General features: G+C 38.0%; 6 protein-coding genes across 11 annotated transcripts; 3 read left to right on the top strand and 3 right to left on the bottom strand.

Moving 5' to 3' along the window:
- The first annotated feature begins 290 nt into the window (after positions 1 to 290).
- Positions 291 to 1,913, top strand: Phf5a (PHD finger protein 5a). The gene is made up of 4 exons (XM_083087890.1): positions 291 to 479; positions 555 to 745; positions 842 to 933; positions 1,673 to 1,913. The coding sequence occupies exons 1-3, from the start codon at positions 428 to 430 to the stop codon at positions 929 to 931; spliced, it is 333 nt and encodes a 110-aa protein (XP_082944016.1). The 5' UTR covers positions 291 to 427; the 3' UTR covers positions 932 to 933; positions 1,673 to 1,913.
- On the top strand, positions 702 to 6,809 carry LOC145964774 (5-taurinomethyluridine-[tRNA] synthase subunit GTPB3, mitochondrial). Of its 2 annotated transcripts, XM_083087862.1 has the most exons (5): positions 702 to 745; positions 842 to 933; positions 4,366 to 4,539; positions 4,646 to 5,606; positions 5,674 to 6,809. In XM_083087862.1, exons 2-5 carry the CDS (start codon positions 912 to 914, stop codon positions 5,912 to 5,914), a joined length of 1,398 nt encoding a protein of 465 aa, XP_082943988.1. In that variant the 5' UTR covers positions 702 to 745; positions 842 to 911; the 3' UTR covers positions 5,915 to 6,809. The 2 variants fall into 2 exon arrangements, with proteins under 2 accessions (XP_082943988.1, XP_082943987.1); XM_083087861.1 differs by lacking the exons at positions 702 to 745; positions 842 to 933 and adding an exon at positions 3,471 to 3,855.
- Positions 1,234 to 5,072, bottom strand: Hinfp (Histone H4 transcription factor). The gene is made up of 6 exons (XM_083087860.1): positions 3,572 to 5,072; positions 2,753 to 3,291; positions 2,335 to 2,671; positions 1,942 to 2,257; positions 1,572 to 1,869; positions 1,234 to 1,490 (listed from the first exon to the last, which is right to left on the bottom strand). The coding sequence occupies exons 2-6, from the start codon at positions 3,233 to 3,235 to the stop codon at positions 1,272 to 1,274; spliced, it is 1,653 nt and encodes a 550-aa protein (XP_082943986.1). The 5' UTR covers positions 3,236 to 3,291; positions 3,572 to 5,072; the 3' UTR covers positions 1,234 to 1,271.
- Positions 6,380 to 13,901, bottom strand: LOC145964775 (uncharacterized). Its single transcript, XM_083087863.1, has one exon. The coding sequence runs from the start codon at positions 13,897 to 13,899 to the stop codon at positions 12,448 to 12,450; it is 1,452 nt and encodes a 483-aa protein (XP_082943989.1). The 5' UTR covers positions 13,900 to 13,901; the 3' UTR covers positions 6,380 to 12,447.
- On the top strand, positions 12,714 to 15,598 carry Mthfs (methenyltetrahydrofolate synthetase). The gene is made up of 4 exons (XM_083087889.1): positions 12,714 to 14,737; positions 14,877 to 15,132; positions 15,231 to 15,278; positions 15,389 to 15,598. Exons 1-4 carry the CDS (start codon positions 14,627 to 14,629, stop codon positions 15,559 to 15,561), a joined length of 588 nt encoding a protein of 195 aa, XP_082944015.1. The 5' UTR covers positions 12,714 to 14,626; the 3' UTR covers positions 15,562 to 15,598.
- Positions 14,052 to 18,662, bottom strand: LOC145964779 (protein Loquacious-like). Of its 5 annotated transcripts, none has more exons than XM_083087883.1 (7): positions 18,456 to 18,661; positions 17,377 to 17,701; positions 17,169 to 17,289; positions 16,778 to 17,072; positions 15,942 to 16,091; positions 15,674 to 15,785; positions 14,052 to 14,189 (listed from the first exon to the last, which is right to left on the bottom strand). In XM_083087883.1, exons 2-7 carry the CDS (start codon positions 17,690 to 17,692, stop codon positions 14,053 to 14,055), a joined length of 1,131 nt encoding a protein of 376 aa, XP_082944009.1. In that variant the 5' UTR covers positions 17,693 to 17,701; positions 18,456 to 18,661; the 3' UTR covers position 14,052. The 5 variants fall into 5 exon arrangements, with proteins under 5 accessions (XP_082944009.1, XP_082944007.1, XP_082944008.1 ...); XM_083087881.1 differs by having other exon boundaries at positions 17,169 to 17,304; XM_083087882.1 differs by lacking the exon at positions 18,456 to 18,661 and adding an exon at positions 18,024 to 18,393 and having other exon boundaries at positions 17,169 to 17,304.
- Between the last annotated feature and the right edge of the window lie 243 nt (positions 18,663 to 18,905).

Consider the following 18,905-nt stretch of genomic DNA (forward strand, 5'->3'; position numbering starts at 1 on the left):
CCAATCACAGTTATTTTCTGAAGAATGTATGGTTATATCTTCCAAGGAATGGCTATGATTGGTCAATGACGTCTAGTAAACTATTTCGGGGCGATTAAACCCGATGCGATTAAATAAAATAGAATTGTAGATAAAATAGCTATATTATAAATAAAATAGAATTATTATAAATAAAATAGCTATAATATTATAATATGCGAAATGACCGCTCTCAGGTTATTCTTTGGAAAAAGTTTCGCTCCAAATTACAGCCAATAGAAAATATTTCTAATCTTGGTATTAGCAGAATGCGTCCAATTTTTGAATTCACTAAAGTCACACTTTATGTGTCCGCTGAAGCGGGATGGACGCTCTCAGGTTTCTTTCTGATGTAAAACAATAACTATCTTCTAAAATATTGCTTTCCAGATAATAGCATTTGACAAGTATGGCCAAGCATCATCCAGATTTGATTTTCTGTCGTAAACAACCGGGAGTCGGTAAGTCGAGGTTAAGTCTAACCTCTTTTTCAACAATTCGTGTAATTTGTTGTAATTGTCCAAGTTATTTTTCAGCTATCGGTCGGCTTTGTGAAAAGTGCGATGGAAAGTGCGTTATTTGCGATTCCTATGTGAGACCCTGCACGTTAGTCAGAATATGTGACGAGTGTAATTACGGTTCTTATCAGGGACGTTGCGTGATCTGTGGAGGTCCCGGCGTATCGGACGCGTATTATTGTAAAGAATGCACGATACAAGAGAAAGATGTAAGCTTATTAAAAAAAAAAATTATGTACAATACAATTCTAAATTTATATGATGCGATATAGTATGATTTATAATATTTCAATACATAATTTCAGAGAGATGGCTGCCCTAAAATAGTTAATCTAGGAAGCTCAAAGACAGATCTCTTTTACGAGAGAAAAAAATATGGATTCAAAAGAAGATAATCGTAAGACATTAAATATTGTACTTCTCTATATAATTTTTATTTAATATAACATTGAGCATTAGATAATTATTTTTATAAAAATATATTATCATAGCAATAACACATTTGCATTCTGTATTATTAAAATTATAGATAACTAATTTTATAATAAAACATAAGTCTTCATAATGCTCTGTAAACGAACACAAATGGAACAATTTTGACAAAAAAATTTTAATATTAAAGTTAGCTAAAACAAAATATATCTCTGTAAAGGTTCTCTATAGTATAAAATGTATGATATAGTTATATAAAAGTATGTGTCACGGAATATATCTTTTATTATAGAATTGTCATGCTTATGTTAAAATTAATGGCGGTTCTTCAGATGGTGGTAACTCATTTGTTTCTTGCGTCTCTACAATTTGTCTTTTTATAATATTTCCTTTTTCATCGACTTCGTCAATAGATATTAAAATATTCGATATAACAGGCATGGATTTACCAACATCACTATCAGTTATTTCTTCTTGCAAATCTTGTACAGTTTCTACCTCTTCCATATTATCTTCAACAATCTAAATTTTTATTTTTTAAATAAAATTCGATTTTAAATAAAAATCTCAAATAAGTTTAATTTAAATTACTGTACAACTTACTTTTATTTTTGTTAAGGATGTAGTTTGATTCAATTCTAACTTGTATTTTTTGTCCGGTAATTTTGCTTCTTTAACGAGCGATTCATTCTCTTCGTCCACAGCCTCATATCTGACCATTTGAAGTCTATAACATCCATCCTCGTCCTGTGTGTAATGGAAGCGTTTATGTCCACTTGGCAATTGCAATTGATGGGTTTCTATAAGATGTTTGGTCAATCTATAACTCTTTCGATATTTAATCGGACATTCGTGACAACAGTACCATCGCACTGCTAAGCCATGTACTCGTTCTACATGCCTAAAATAAATTTGTCAATTGCAATAAATAATTTGATAAAACAGCTTCCTTATTGAAGATCTGTATAATTACCTATCCAAGGTGTAAGCTCCTTTGCATGTGTAAAGGCATCCTTCAAAGTGGCAAGAAAAATTCGGGCCATTAGTATGAACAGTCATGTGAGAATCGAGATCTTGTTGCGATTTTGCAGCGTGCGAACACAATTGACACGGAAACGTTCTAGTCGATACGTGGCGATACCTGACATGTTTCGCCAAGCTTGCGGGCGATTCACAGCTCATATCGCAAAGGGAACACTTGTAATTAAACACATGAGATCTCATATGATCGCGTAGGATTTTCTCGGTGGGATAAAACTTATTGCAATGTGAACATTGGAATCCCTGTACTGTGAGTCATTGTATTTTAGACAAAATATACACAAAGTGCAAAAAAAATTTGAGATATATGAGATTAATTTATTACCTTCCAAAGGAATTTGTCGCTGGCAATGCGTGTGAAATTTTGTTTTAGAAGCAAAGGTTGCACCGCAGTCGGGACACGCGACTATTTTTTCTTTGGTATGACACTTCATGTGATCACGAAGTTTGTATAAACTAGGATATTTGCCATTGCATCCAGTCCACTTGCATTTAACTCCATCCTTAACTCTATTGCCACGCGGACAGTCTTTCATGTGTATAGTCACATGATACAGATACATTTGATAATTTTTAAACATTTTCAAACATTCCTCCCATCTACACATATGCGGAGATGGTGAATCTATGATGTTCCTCCATTCTGGATCTCTACGGCATCTCTGTAAGAATACAATTTTTAATTTCAGTATTTATTGATGATTAAAAATATATCATAACATATGTATAATATTGCTACTTACAGGAAGTTTGGTTCTTCCACGAACATTAGATCCAATACATTTCAACTTGGTGTGATAAGCATGATAATTAACATGCTGCACTATTTCATCGCATACATCAGTATAGTAAGAACAGTCTTTCCACTGACAATCATAGACTTCATTGTCATCTTTCATGCTTATATGTATGTTTGGTATGTGACTCGAGACATGTCTCATAAATTGATCCATATGATTGCTACGAAACGTGCACGCCGTCCATTCGCAGGTCAGATCCAAAACTTCGTTCTTCAATTGTATTCCTACCTTGTGTCTCTTGGCACCGCATTCCGAGACTGAGTCAAATTCCGAATCGGTGTTGTACCAATCATCGTATTCGGACTCCTCCAATTTTCGCTTGGCAGTATCTTCTTCCAAGTAAGGATAATCCTGCTGTGATTCTACCCACTTGCTACATCTATCTAGTATCTTGCTCGTCATCAACTTTTTCGGTAGGTCCGCCATTACGTATATAAATAATCGTAATAAATAATGTATTACACCTCACTTAAATGTCTCACCTGCAATGCAATTTATACATCAGTGAAATATCGAAGCTTATTCGTACTTATTTTTACGCGTTTAAATATACCGCCGAAATGGCATCAACATGGAACGACAAACGCATTGAGTGATCGAGGAAAATGACGATGATCTTGTGAATGATTCTGCATAGAAATAAGTAAGAAGTACTCATCCTCGATAAAACGTCTTTGTACGGCATCGATACCACGCGATACTACTTGAATGATTTCTCACATACACGCTTAATTATTCCACGCTTTATTCCGGCAGTCTTACCGTGCATAGCCACAATGTGCTGCTACAGTTGCCTCGTTATTTGTTGCTCCCTTATCGTCCCGCATTAACATCCTATCATCGCAGATAAGCAGTATTTCTCTGTGAACGTGCTTCTCAAGCCCAGCCGATGTTCTCCCGCGAATGTCTCGCCCGTGGATCTTTTTGGTGGACGGCGCGAACTGTCGTGTTGCGCGGGACGCGTCACGTTGCCGTTACTCCTCGCACGCTCAGCTGTTCCGAAAGCAGCGACCGAAGGGGCACGACCATTTGCGCCCTGTCCTCAGGTTGTGTCACGTGCCTTAATTAATAGAATCACGCATACCGTAGCTTCCTTATTTACCCTTTACTTTTCCGACAGGTTAAGCAGTTTTCCCGATCGAGCGCGCCTCGTCGAGCGTTTTCCTTCTCTTCGCGCGTTTAGCGGGATGTTTCATTAGGATTAAAAATTACGGAAATGATACGTTCATTTTTCGTTTGTATAATCAATGACATTTTGATTTGCATCTCAAAATTATTAAAGTGTCAAGTACATTTGAATTTCAAATGTATTCGATTATGCAAAATTAGTTTTCACTAGCTATTTTCGTAGTTCTTGCGCGGCTCTTTAAACAACACGTTATTGAATTTTTCAAATCTACAGATTTATCCGCTCCGTTTGCATGCGAAATTAACTGTATAAATTACATTTTTCGCTGATTTTTTCTTTTTTAAATATTAACTCAAATATTATTTTTTAAATATTTAAATTTAACTCAAGTTTACAGAGTATTTAATAGATGTAATGCGTTTTACAGGACGCGGAAAATGCGGCGTGGCGGTGGTAAGATTATCGGGAAACCGATCTCTGGAAGCACTGAAAAGGATGACGAATATATTGAAATTGGTACCGAGGACAGCTTTTTTACGGAAGATACGCGATCCGGAAACCGGCGAAGTCATTGATAATGGGCTCTGTCTATGGTTTCCGGGTAGGCATGACTTTAACATGACTTTTAAAAGTTCAAAACAAGAGTGTGCTCTTCCACATTAATAATCTCCAAGATTTACATCTTGAATAAAACGATTGATTTTCAGGTCCGCATTCGTTCACCGGCGAGGATTCCGTGGAATTCCACGTGCACGGTGGCACGGCGATCCTGACACGATTGATGCAAGCCCTCTCAAAGCTGCAAGTGCATCCGGCTCTGCCGGGCGAGTTCACCAGACGCGCCTTTTACAATAACAAGTTGGACTTGACAGAGGTGGAGGGTCTGGCCGACTTGATAGAGGCCGAGACCGAGTGCCAGAGGAAACAGGCGCTTCTGCAGGCCGATGGTGTCCTGCACAAGTTATATGACGGCTGGCGAAAGGTCCTCTCGGAATCCGTAGCGAGTATCGAGGCGTACATCGACTTTGGCGAAGAGGACAACATTGAGAGCGACGTGGTGCAGCGGGCGCACGACGCTCTCAGACAGCTGATGCGGGATCTGGAAGAACATCTGGCTGATGGTAGACGCGGCGAGATCCTACGCAATGGAATTAGGACCGTGATCGTCGGCGAGCCCAACGTGGGCAAAAGCAGCCTGTTGAATCACCTGGTGCAACGAAACGCCGCCATCGTCACGCCCGTTGCTGGCACCACGAGAGACGTCATCGAGCTGAGTGCCAACATCTCGGGCTATCCCGTGCTGATAGCAGACACCGCGGGCATCACGAATAATACCAAAGATATAGTCGAGGTCGAGGGTATCCGTCGTGCGAGAAGTTACGCGAAGAACGCTGATTTCGTTATCGTCGTGATGGACGCATTCAAGTGCGTGATCAGCGAAATGACATATGAAGATTACTTGCGCGGATATCTGTCGTCGTTGGGAATATACGAACTGTTAACGAAAATGGGCAAGGAACGTTTCATCGTGATAATGAACAAGAGAGATTTACTGAAAGCGGAGGACAACCGTCGCCTGGACGATGTTGAAGCGGTTCTCCTATCTTGCAAAACAGAAGACGGCTTTCAGGACTTGCTGCAATCGCTAACAGATCACTTCAGTAACATGTACGTATACAATGCAAAGTATAATTAACGCTGACATTTGTAAGTTTGTTATTATAATGTCCCGTAGATGCGGCGAACCGTCCGCGGAGAATCCGACCATCAGTCAGGAGAGACATAGGAATCATTTGACGCGCTGTCTGAGACATTTGCGGAATTACTTCGAATTGTGCGGCAATGAGCAACATGACATGGCCATAGCGGCAGAGGAGATACACAAAGCGATGAGAGAACTCGGAAGGATAACGGGACACGTCAGCACCAATGAGATATTAGACATTATATTCAAAACCTTTTGTATCGGCAAATGATGGACCGCTGCCGCCACACATTTTTGTACAAACAAAATGTACGTTTTGCGTACTTCTCCTTACAGGATATTTGATAATGTCTGAGAGATGTAGAGCATGTAATAAATTACGATTATACACATATTTAAGAATGTAGTATATCTAAATCTAGTATATCTTTATAAATTATATATTCGCGTCTTTCATGCATACATGATAAGCGGAATATTCTCGCAAGACATAAAATTGCAATACTCTCTGAGGATATATGATACGATACATTCCAATCACATTATTTTTGGAAGGTGTCCGGCAAGAGACATCGTTTCTATAATTTGTCTTTATTGCAACAGGAAGACATTAAAACGGAGTTATCTGTGCATATATAAATGTACGTATAAATATCTCTCTCGTAGATTATTCGAGGAAACTTTGCTCGAGCAAAGCTACGAATAGCGCGATGAGTAAAATAAATAGAAAGGTGCCTTCATAAGCATCGTATGTTTATTAACAATGTTACACGCACAATCATACATAGAACAACCTTTTGCCTGATTATAGGATATCGATACCCCTATGCGTTTATACACAGATAGGGCTCCGTTATGTGGTCTCAAGTCGTTATCTGTATGCCATGTCCGTGTTATGTGTGCTAATTATAATCGTTATTATGACATTATTCATAATAACTCGACTCGCTCTCGCAAAAAGGATAATTTAAAATAATGAAAGCAATTCGACTGAGGAAAAGAGAAAAACCAAAAAAAAAAAAATAGAAATAAGTCGCATACAAAAATTCGCTTCTTTCTACTACGGACAATTATTTATATATATCTTACAATGCTGTGATATCCGAAACAGACTATATTTCTCTATTACAAAAAGAAAAAGAAAAGAAAGAATTGACGCTTAATCATTAGTTACACAAAGTTCATCATGCACAACTGTTAATAAAATTTTTTTCATTTTTTTAAAAAATCGTATTTATCGCGCTAGATTCCCCCATTTTTTACAACATTCAAATTTCGAATAGATGCATCTGGTTCTTTGTTTTATTTTATTACTTTACCTCTCTATGATAACTTTTCTTTTTTGTTAATCTTTTTTCCCCCAATTAAGGATTAATTAAATTCAATAAATTCGTATGATATTCGTTGCGGGTCGTTCGCGACTTCTCGCTGCGTGCATAATATATTCAGGGATGTGAGTCGCGAACGAGTTCACTATCAGTATAATTACAGATCGATTGGAAAAAAAGAAAGGTAAATCGAATGATTCATATGTATATCTGTATATGTATATATATGTATATATATATAAATTAATTTGGCGAATTTATCACATCACGCCGCGCTAGATTCATCTTTCCTTTTTTTTCCCTATTTCTTTTATCATATAAACCCAATATATAGAATCTTCGAAGAGTAGACTGTTTGTACAATTGCATAGATTAGTTTGAGATCTATCCGAAAGCAAACTGACTCGCACTGCATGTTCAAGACGCAATTAACGTTCTCGTCGCGAAGCACACTCGCGACTTGTCCTCAAGATCGTCTTCATTTTCTATCTACACGTAATGTCCTATTTTTTCTCGCTTTTTTTATAAAGCATTAGAAAACGCAACGCGGTTTACATTCGACGAAAATAAAAAGCCGCTACATCGCTTCTCTCTTTCTTAGCTCTTGATTGAACAATCTCGCGCAAGTATATCTTTCGAATCCTTGAAATGCTACTGACATTGAAATTTCGTCCGACTTTTGATGATGCGACGAAAAATCATGGTAGAACTTAAGGATTGATTCGAACCTAGTGAACCGCGCATTCAATGAGTACATTCAAGAGAATAAAAAATTCCAAGAGCGATTACTGCATGAATAAACAACTAAAATTATAATTACGAAAATACATGTAAGATTATTTTATTTTGTTTCAAGAATAATAACGTGATATAAATTTTCAAATCAGTCGAAAAAAATTACTTGTTTAATATAAGAATATGTAATATTCTTGATGATATATAAGTTTCAAATGTAATAACTCAATATTTTTAAATTTTTATCAGGTAATACCTCATCTTCTCGATTAGAAGAATTAATAAATTTCATGCGGGACTTCAATTGCGAAATCATACTGAAATATATAAATCGATCATACAACTTAAATTTAAGTAAGATTTATCTTGTTTAAGACAAACACAAAACACACACTATACATATTCAGTTCAAAACTGATTATAGATAAACGCAGGCGGTTCAGAAGGTTTTTCGTGCCACGTGGAGGATACAAACGAGAAAAGGAAAAGAAAAGAAAGTTTATCGAGGATCGGAGTCGGAGATCCATCGAGTTTCCCTTCTCTCGTCCATAACTGGTCCACGAAGACCTTTTCCTGATATCGAACGAGACATCCATTCTCTCGTCCATTTCACTTGCAGTTTGTTCTTTACCTAACGCGTCCCTTTTATAACAGCGGAGGGAATACGAGAAAAGAAAGACGCGAAAGTAAAAGGTCTGTCGTGGATCGGATCGAAGACTCTTCGATTTCCGCTCGATTCCTTTTCTCATTCCTATAATTGGTCCACGAAGACCATCTCCCCGTCCTGAGAATGATCGAGGAGTCCGCTTCGTTTGTTTTCGTTTTTTTTTCCTTGATAATCTTCTTTCTTCCTCCTTATCGATTAATTTTTTAAACTTATTTAACGCGTCATTGATCATATCACACATCAACGTCGCGCGCATTCTCTTTATACTAACTGCTCAGCATTTGCTCTTTTTCCTGAAAATACTTTAATGAAGTGTGATTAGTTGTTAAATATTAACTTTTAAAGATTCTCGTTTCCGTTCTCTATGAAAGGCGCTAAATTCGACGATAAATTACTATTATCATGAGCGTTACCCAGCAATTCGTTAAAAGGGAATAGAACGCCGCTAAGATATTATGTAATTAATTTAACAGCTGATTGAATTTGAGACGCTAAAACTTTCGGTTTCGATTTCGTGAGGTCGTTTAGAAAACTTCCGTAAAGATATTCCTCGCATAATTCCGCCTAGGCGAATTTTGTCAACGTTGTTCATACTCATATCTGTAGCTTTACCGGACTGCACTAAATAAAAGTGGAATGTACATCAAATTAGCTTCGTACGATTTATCAGATTCGCGAAATAGAACTTTCTCTAGATCATGTCGGAGAGCTGTGATTACGTCTTATAAAAAATGCATATCTCAACGCACAGTTTTGGTAATTTTGTCGGAAAACTGTTGATGCATCTCGGAAACGTACCTACTTGTCTCGATATCGGTGTCTCATATGTATATAATTTATAAATATCAATAAATAAATATTAGCACATATATAGATATTAATATTTATAAATTCGTATAACATATGTTTGTGTATTTAAAAATTTGCAAAGTAAATTTTAAATTTATACAAATATATTCTTATATACTTGTCTGATATCGAACACGAGGTAGCTTTCAAAGGAATCCGATTGAATCGCAAATTATATTACGTGGGAAAATATCGGTAAACATTCTCACTTTAAAAAACACAAAGATATCAACCGAAAGCTGAAATATCGAAGACAATTCTGTCGCGTCGTATAATATCTCGAAACGGAATTTTCGTTTCGTCTCGCGAAAATCTTGAAATAAATGGAAATAAAGTCCTCGGTACTGAAACGACCAGCACGTTTCGTCGGCGTTTTGGTACCGAGGTACGCACCGGGATCAGCTGCCGATCGGCACGGATCGTTTTTCCGTACGAAAGGAAAGGAGACGAGACCGCATTTATCGCTTTTTTTTTCGCTTCTAGCGAATGTATGTCTATACACACATACACATTCTATACTTTGCATGTAAGTAATGCCTATTTTCCAAAGATATACGTTATGAAGCACACACTTTCGCAATCATTAAATCGCGCGGGCGATTCCCGAATTCGTTCTCCCCTTATCGCCCCTTTCACGCGTTTCTATGATCCCTTGATTGTGGAAGTTTCATCCCTCCTGTCCTGTCGCGGGTTTTGTATTTCAAGACATTACAGGAACGCGTTGCCGCACGTCGCTTTCGGGGTGACGATTGAAGAAGGTGTGCATACACGATTTCGTTTCTGTAATTTCGCGTATTTCTCACAGGTATCTGGCTAGAATTCGATCTAGGATGGCAACGTCAATTAATATCAATTCTGGAAATATTTTTCAACATATTTTACAAATAATTTTGCAGTTTAATATTAAATTTAATAGATTAATTTTTGATAGAATTACAAACTTTTTTTTTAGTGCTTCTCCAAGACAAAAGAAAATCTACAAGTCGCAATTGACATTAAAATTGGCGTTGCTGCTATCTCTGTTCTAACGATTATACAATACTAATGCTCTATCTTGATGTGCAATTTTTATAGAGCACCGCATGTATAAAAGAGAATATATACTACTTAGAAATATTACAATGGTGATTTAATCGAAACTGTAAACTTTCTGAACCATCGCAACTTAAAATGGCGTATGCACACGCAGATATACTATAATTTTATTTAAAAAAAAAAATTGAAGATGAATGTGCCGATAAAAAGAGAACTGAAAATTACACGTTGGTGCTACACCAATTTGCTGCAAATCTTTGGGGACCAACCGCACATCTAAAGCCGCGCGTTTGACTTTGACGAACGAATCTCTATCTTATTTTTTCATAGAATACAATTCCGATTACAGTACGAAAAGAAAATTTTATCACACGGAGCTAGAATATTATGCGTGAAATGTTATGCGTGAGATCGGCCCCGAGATAAAAGAAAGATCCTTAACATAAAAGAAAGATCCTTAATTTCTAAATTCATTCGACGGACCCAAAGGGATATGTCACGATCCGTGAAATGCAACGGCACGGATGATTGGATCTCGGAGAAACTCTCGTAGAAATTCTCTCGATCGAGTCGTCCTCGCCGTTGGACGCGCTTCGCGTTTATTATTCTCTTCCTATTAATAATCGCGCGATGTTACTCTTTTTCATTTAGTATAAAAGTCCCATCCGGTAACACGTTCGACTTGTACGTACTTGTACAAATTCGAAATTCGACTACACACGCGAGTACACACACTCGACTATTTTAGACTTGACATGTGTACTTTAATGAGGAATCCTTAACGATTAATCCTTACACGCGTATTTAATACATGATGCTTATGAGTTTATGAGCTACCTATACTAAAGGAAAAAACATACACCACTGAAAGATTATATTTCTCCTTATATCTCTCCGCGATCACGCGTTATTATTAATTATACTCGGATCGCGCCGCAAAGCTACGTTTTTTTTTCTTTTTTTCTTTTTGCACTGTGCATACGCTTAGTGGAGATGTAATGTTTCGCGGTTAATGGGAGCAAAATTCGAACGATACGCGTCACTCTATATTCGTGATAATAAAAATTTCTAAATGTCTCCGCCTCGTCCATAATTTCCTCATCTCCCTCCCCATTTTCCTATGTATGATCTTTCTCTCGCGCGCAGGCATCATTACACCACCACCCCATATACAAATAGTGAAGCACATTAAAAACATAGCGGTAAGCTAAGTATTATGTAAGTATTGGAAAACTTCCACTAATTCTATGCAAAGTATAGCTTGTAGAATATCATTCATTAAAACTAGAACTTACACGATAACCGTGAGATAATATATATTTTCATATTTCCTTTCCCTCTTTAATATTTAAGAATTTTTCTTTTCCTCATCGAGAGGCGCAGCGTTTTTCGCGCTCAGATATTTTCTGCCCGCCCCATCATGACTTGAAAACTAATACAATCAAAACAGGACATCATGTCCTAATTATAGCATTCGCTGTAATTTAGGTACCACTTCATAGATAGCGTGTATTTTTTTATATTGTCCCCCCCCTTATGTGTCTCTGTATGAAGATTCACGCTATATAGATTACATATTATTACATCATAAAATTATAGTTGAGCTCACAACACTCACTATGCCCTGCCGTGTCACATCGAATGACGGAAACAAGTGAAAATCATCGTTCTGCTTTTTCTCGTATCGTTAAAACCTCCTCGCATCCTTTTCAAGTGCGCCGTTGATGATCTCGATACGCGTAAATTTGCCAAAATACCGTCTCCTCGCTCGAATATTCGTGTCGATCGTGACATGTATAACTCAGATTGGCTAAAATTTATTTCAAACTGGATCAGAAATTGAAATAACTTTCACCACATCTGTCGCGTGTGCGATTCGTGCGAGTAATTTGGCCAATCTCGCGTATAAATATACTTGCGAAACGCTCAACGCAACGATTAACTATCGATAATTCATCGCATCAATCCGCTTTTCGCGTATCAACAAATAATTTTTTACGTCAGAAAATTGATAAATAGGAAGAAAAATTCTATCTTAAAAATTATTTCATTTTTCAATTCTATCTTAAAAATCAGCAATCCACAAATCTCATAATAACCAGAATAAAAAAGTGAAGAACATTCGAGCAATTGTCTTTGCAATCCCAAATTTCTAATTGAATGGAATCTAAAGAAAGAAATCTGACGGTTTTACTTGTTGAATCGCGGCGGTCTCCTCAACCGTGGTATCAGCTCCGTCCTGACAGCTCTGGCGTAATTCGGCGCTGCGTATTGATCAGTCACTGCGATCGGACTCTGAAGACTCTGTATGAACATGGACGAGTCCTGTATCTGACCTACACCCGCCGCTGCTGCCGCTGCCGCTGCCGCCGCTGCCTGATATTGATACTGACTGTTGGTCATGTCGGCAGTTGGGTAGTGATTCGGTTGCACGAACTGCGGCGGATTCTCGTACTGCGGATATGGGATCGAGCTCTCTGCAGAAAATTGCGGAATCACTGCAGGATTCACGTTGACCGAAGTTGTGGCGAAACTACCGGGATCATAGGTCTGATGATACTGATTCAGCTGGCCGATCTGCGTAGTGTTGAACGGTGGTGATTGCGGAAACTGCGCCGCCGCAGTGTCGGAGAACAGTACACTCGCGACTGTCGGTTGCGGGAAAGAATCCGGTCGCGGATACGGCGAGATGCTGGCTGTCACCGCGTTGCTCAGGTTCTGCACGTTCGGTATACCAGCGGCGAGCGGCGAAGTGCCGTATCCATGGAACGTGGTCTGCGAACGACCGGTATGATCAGTCAGGTCTTTTACACCACCGCTCTGCAATGAGCTCATCATGTTGAGTTTAGACTTGGCACCGCCGATCGTCTCGTTACCGTGCTTGGCACGCGCATCCGTTAGCAACGGATGCCGCACGTTTACGATGCTCTGCGGAGCACGCAACGGCGGAAAGTTGATCGGCGCCATCTTCGGCACCGAGTTCTGCTGCTGCTGTTGCTGCTCGAGCGCTTTGCGTGCGACCGCAAATGCACTACTGTTGTTATCATTCCTCTGGGAGACAGAAGTGTACGTGACGCTGGACGGCGTGTGGTTTTCTCTGTGCAAAACAGTCGGTGCCGTGGCCGATGACTGATGCGTTGCGAATCTTAACGGCAGATTGGCGCAGGCCATCGCAGACGCAGCTGTGCCACCGCTGTTACTGTTACTCCTGCTCTTGTAATCCGGACTGTTCACCGACACCGGTTCTTTATAATCTGATTGAATCGGATAATTTTTGATGCTCGAATCCGCTTCACCCGTAAATTTCTTTGGACCGGCGTAATCTTTCAAATGTTTCACCGGATTGGTCTCATGTGCGGTACTATTGACGCAGGTGCTGACAGACCGTACACTGCTAAACGCTGTAGAAGAGCTGGACTGTTTCGCATTGACGATTGATGCGTTTTTCGTCGCGCTGTGCGATTCGCTCGCAGATTTCAGATTCTCACTGTTACCGTCATTTTTTTTCATCGACGAGTTAATTTTACCGGTGGCGATCGAGTTCCCGGACGTTGTAATGGTATGCAAAGTAGCATCTTTATTACCCACTGCAATGTTTGCTGTCCTGACAGACAGCTTAGACGTTCTACTTTTATTTCCCATGTGATCTAACTTCTGTCCGCTTTTTCCTTTGTCGGAAATCTTATTGCTAGTTGATAATACTTTGGTGTCCGTATTGTTATTCTGATTTTTAGATGCGAAATTATTGTGAGGCTTGCAGGTGATGGTGACAGCTGGCAGGAGCAAAGCGCTGGCTCACTTCTTGGTCATGATTTTGAGATATTCCAGAGCATTTTGAGCAGCACTGGCTTGAGCATCTTTACTAGTCGCACCGCAACCATAGCAAACTGCCACTGGCAGGGTAGACAGTTGCACAAGGCACTGGAATTTACCTGAGAGATAGGATAATAATATCTGTTATATCTATTAATTATGGCTGCAATATTATTTTTATTTTTTAACATGCATAATTAAGCAATTTTAATAAAAGTTTGCATCATGATTCATGATAATATGATGTCAAAGATCGTAGACGTCATATATATCAACAAACATATTATATCAACAAACAACTTGCATAATATAATCAAAGATTATGATGCTTAGCACTGTCTATACAAAATGTACTTGACAGGATCACTGTGACATATTTACATGTTTATCTGTTTTAACATTTATAATAATTATAACTACTAATTAAAAATATCGTGTAAATGCTAGTTTACGCCGGTAATAACATCGGTTATTGCTCGTTATCTACAAGCACTCAACCTACAAACACTCGACTTATAAGTGACCTACAAGCAACAGCACAAGTGCTCTGTGCATTATGGCAGCTTTGACATCAGCTAAGAACACTTTAAGGAAACAAATGAAAAATGTTCTTCAAAATATTAGCTCACAAGAAAAAAAGGAACAGTCTATAAACGTATTGAAAAAGGTGAGACAGGAAAAAACATATAGAATAATATGACTTAAGTTCTTGAAAAGGTTATGTTCTAATAAAATATGTATACAGAAAAGTTGTATATAAAACAAACTTTTTTGACATAGCAAATTATTCTCGTATTATTTTACAGCTATGTGCACTGAAGCAATATCAAGACAGCAAGAGAATATCGATATATCTTAGCACTAAAGATGAACTTGATACTTTACCCATTTTAAAACATATATTTGACACTGGAAAGGAAGCGTTTGTACCACAATATGCAGGAAAAACTATGGACATGGTAAAACTAAACTCATTAGAGGATTATGAGACGTTGCCGTTAACAAAATGGAACATAAAACAACCAAGTCTTACTGAGTGTCGTGAAAATGCATTGGAAACAGGTAAACTTTTACAATAAAACTAAATAAATCATTTTTCAAACTTATTTCTAAAGTTCATCAATTAATAATTGAAATCATGTAAATTTCATTACACATAGGTGGATTAGATCTAATAATTTTACCAGGTGTTGCTTTCACAATGAATGGTGAGTTTTGTTCAATAATTATTATATATACTTTTACACACAAATAAATATGTGTATTATATTTCTTGCATCTCACTGATTATTTTATTATTATTTTTTTAATTAATTAGGAAAACGTCTAGGACATGGAATGGGTTATTATGACAAATATTTAAAAATTTGTTTTCAAAAACAAACCACAAGGCCATATCTAATTGCAGTAGGATTTAGAGAACAGATACAAGAGGACATTCCTACTAATGAAGATGACATGCTTGTTAATATTGTATTGGTCGATAAATAGAGTGCATAAAAATATAAAAGCTTGTTATTTTACATTACATGTGACATGAATAAAATTATTTTCTCTTATGAAAAATATATATAAAATCATTTTTACGGTGTATCAAACTTACCACTGATAGATTTTTCTTCAATATCAACATAAGTTACTTCAAACTGCTGCTCTGATGCAATTTCTTGTAAGAATTGTACCAAATTTACATCCCCATCATTGAAACAGGTATTCTGTAACAAGATCAGAGTGGTTTGCAGATAACTCGTCACTTACGATCTATACACAGCGATGTAAACAAACAGACAACTTCTTTCTGGCTTAAAAGTAGAAAAATAATTATCTAAATATTTGTTCTTCTATTGGCTTCATCGAATCTGAATACAAACCTGCAGTTGAAAAAGCTTAACACCTGTGGATGACTTGAGACTCTTGTGAAATTTCGAAACTTGGATACTATGTACTGTTGTCAATGTCGAGATTTTGCTACCTTTCAGATCGGCATAACGGGCGCTCACGTTTGCATTTCTTTGCACAATCTATAATGGACAATTAATAATATACATAAAACTTTTGTTAAGCACATAAGTTACAAGGAATTTTTTTATTAATAACTACTTCACGTTTACATAAAAACTTAAATGAAGTGGATATGACCCAAGCGTAATCACTCTTGAGAGAGAATATACGATTAAATTACACATTGAAATACGAATACTACCCGCGAATAATGGTCCGTTAGTTAAACAGATCGGAAAGATAGCTCACATTTTACAAAATGGCGTTAAAGCCAAAATCACTTCCACTTCGCTAACTACCCGCGCATTCGCATATATACATACATACACACATACACACGACAAATGTAAAACAGACATCATCAACCACTTGTCTTTCAATTCTTGCTGTCGTATGTCTAACAACAGCTACCAATTCTGCATCACATCTCAACTATATTTTTTCTTTTCCCTTTTTAAAATATATTTCTAATAAAATCTATGAATTTTAACAATTAATCTTTAATCTCCACAATTCTGACGTAATTCTGATCGATGAATTTTAATTATCAACTATTTACACACAATATGATCACAAGGAATTGAAATATTCAAACATCAAGATGGCAACAATGACAGGAATTAAATGGATATGCAAATTGATATAATATTCAATATTTAATATAACAAAATTATTTAATTAACAAAACGACAATACAAATTCTTACCTCATCCTCATCAACACTAGGAGCCTGGTTATTCATATCGTGTAAAGCTTGCCACATTTTATGAGCGGCATGCCTCTTAGCAACTTTTTTACTTTTTCCTTGACCGACCTCGCGATATTTTAGGATTGAACAAACAATAGTGAACTGCCTCTCGTGAGGTAAACCTTCTTCACCTTCCATCGTGTATTTCGGCGGCGGCCAATGGCGCGACATACACATTTCTTGTAAGGCTCCAATTGGATTATTCACTACTTTCTCCTCTCCATAAGACTGTAGTTCTTGTAAATTTTGAGAACTGCATAAAAAAGCATAATTTCATAGTTACAAATACAATTACATACAAATGCAAATACTTGGGATATTTTAACATTTATAAAGAGTAATTTCTTACTCAGGTAAACTATTTGGGAGTGGAGATTCTGCAGTTTCGGTATTTACTCCAATTAATTTATCCAAAACAGCTTTTGCAGCGGCGTGTTTTGCTTCTTTTTTGGACCTGCCAGTTCCCATTGCTGAAACAATTGGGTCTGTTTTTAAATAGCTAGATACTTATCGATTAATAATACGTCCTTTGGTAACAATAGAAAAAATGTACAAACCAACAACATCGGCAACAGTGACTCTGTATCGAAACGTAGGTTCATGAATAGCCCCCTCAATTTGGACCAGCTCATATTTGGGTATCGTGCCCCTACGGGAAAGTAATTCCTGAAGAACAGAGACGGGTGTTTTGCTGGGTAACGCCTTCATTTCTAAACGCGCTGCCTCATGTAACGGCAGCTTCTCCAACATCATAGCGTGCAATGTTACACGAACTCTATTACGACGATTAACATTATTTGAATGATTAGGAACGCCACCCACACCAGCCATCATATTAGGCCCAACCTGTTGCGGTTGATGCATTTCCTCCATTGTAATGTTCTGAAATTGTAAGCATTAACGGTTAATTTTTCTTCAATGTCAAAGAATCAGAAAGATAACATATTACTGTATTGATTTGATGTGAAAAAAACAAAGAGAAAAAACGACGTTTTCTAACATTCATCTAGCAACTCCAAAAATGTACAGTAAAGATAACGAGAATACTAATGAATTTTACAGCTTCTAATAAATCTTATCCTACATTCTTATCTATAATTATATATTTGTCTTATCGAACAATAATAACATATGTAACAGCTAATTTACATACACGATATATTCCTATCCTATGCTATACGTATCGAAATCGCGCAACGCTTACTTCGAATTTCCGACCATTGTAGAGGGATACAAGCGAAACGTCAACTCTCAACGATCGTGCGTCCTAAAGGCGCGGAAATCGGGACGAGCTGTCCGTTACGTTAAACACGACGAAATCGTATTTTAATCGACAATGCGATAAAATCGTCGGGAGACCGGCATGGCCGCCATGTTTGTTATAAAATCCATCGATTGACCGTAATACAACGACGCGAGAAAAATACGCGTGGAGCTCGAGCCGGGGACGAGCTGATGTCGCGCGAAAAATGCATGTACGACGTAAACACGACGTCGTTCCCTATCGATGACGGCGACGACCACCCGGTGTTGGGAGTAACGGCCGACCGGTTGTATGTGTGTATGTATCGTCCGCTACGCGGTTCGATCCGCGGGCCAAAGTCACCGGGGGAACAAACACGCGTCTCACACTTACGATTTTTTCGGGGAGACGTGTAAAGGTTTCAGCTGGCTCCTTTGACAGGCCAATTCCTATGCGAAAAGCGAATCCCGCTTTTTGTGATCGATCCAAGTCTCACAAAAAGCTTGATCCGTTTGACGACAGAAAAATGGTTTACTGGCTAGCGGAGAATCCCTTCCTCGTTCGCAGCTCTGCGATATCTGTGAGTGTGTCCGTGCATCCCCTTTCACGCGCGTGAATCGCGTTTGCGCGCGCACGCGCTCGCGCTCGCGCACGTGTGCGCCGCCGATATATTTACCCGCGCCCTCCTCGGTGGGAAATGTATCGACTCTCGATAAAATATCTTCGCAGGGTAAAGAATTGTGCGGAGAAATCATTGAACTCTGCATATTGAAATAAGAGTAAAGTGGGGAGCGGCGCGAATTTGACAGATACAGCGTAGTTATTTCTGTTTGTTTCGACATG

Source organism: Camponotus vicinus, unplaced genomic scaffold (assembly GCF_025532165.1).
Source record: "Camponotus vicinus isolate PSW18456_S1 unplaced genomic scaffold, iyCamVici1.0 SCAF_14, whole genome shotgun sequence".
NCBI classification, from domain to species: domain Eukaryota; kingdom Metazoa; phylum Arthropoda; class Insecta; order Hymenoptera; family Formicidae; genus Camponotus; species Camponotus vicinus.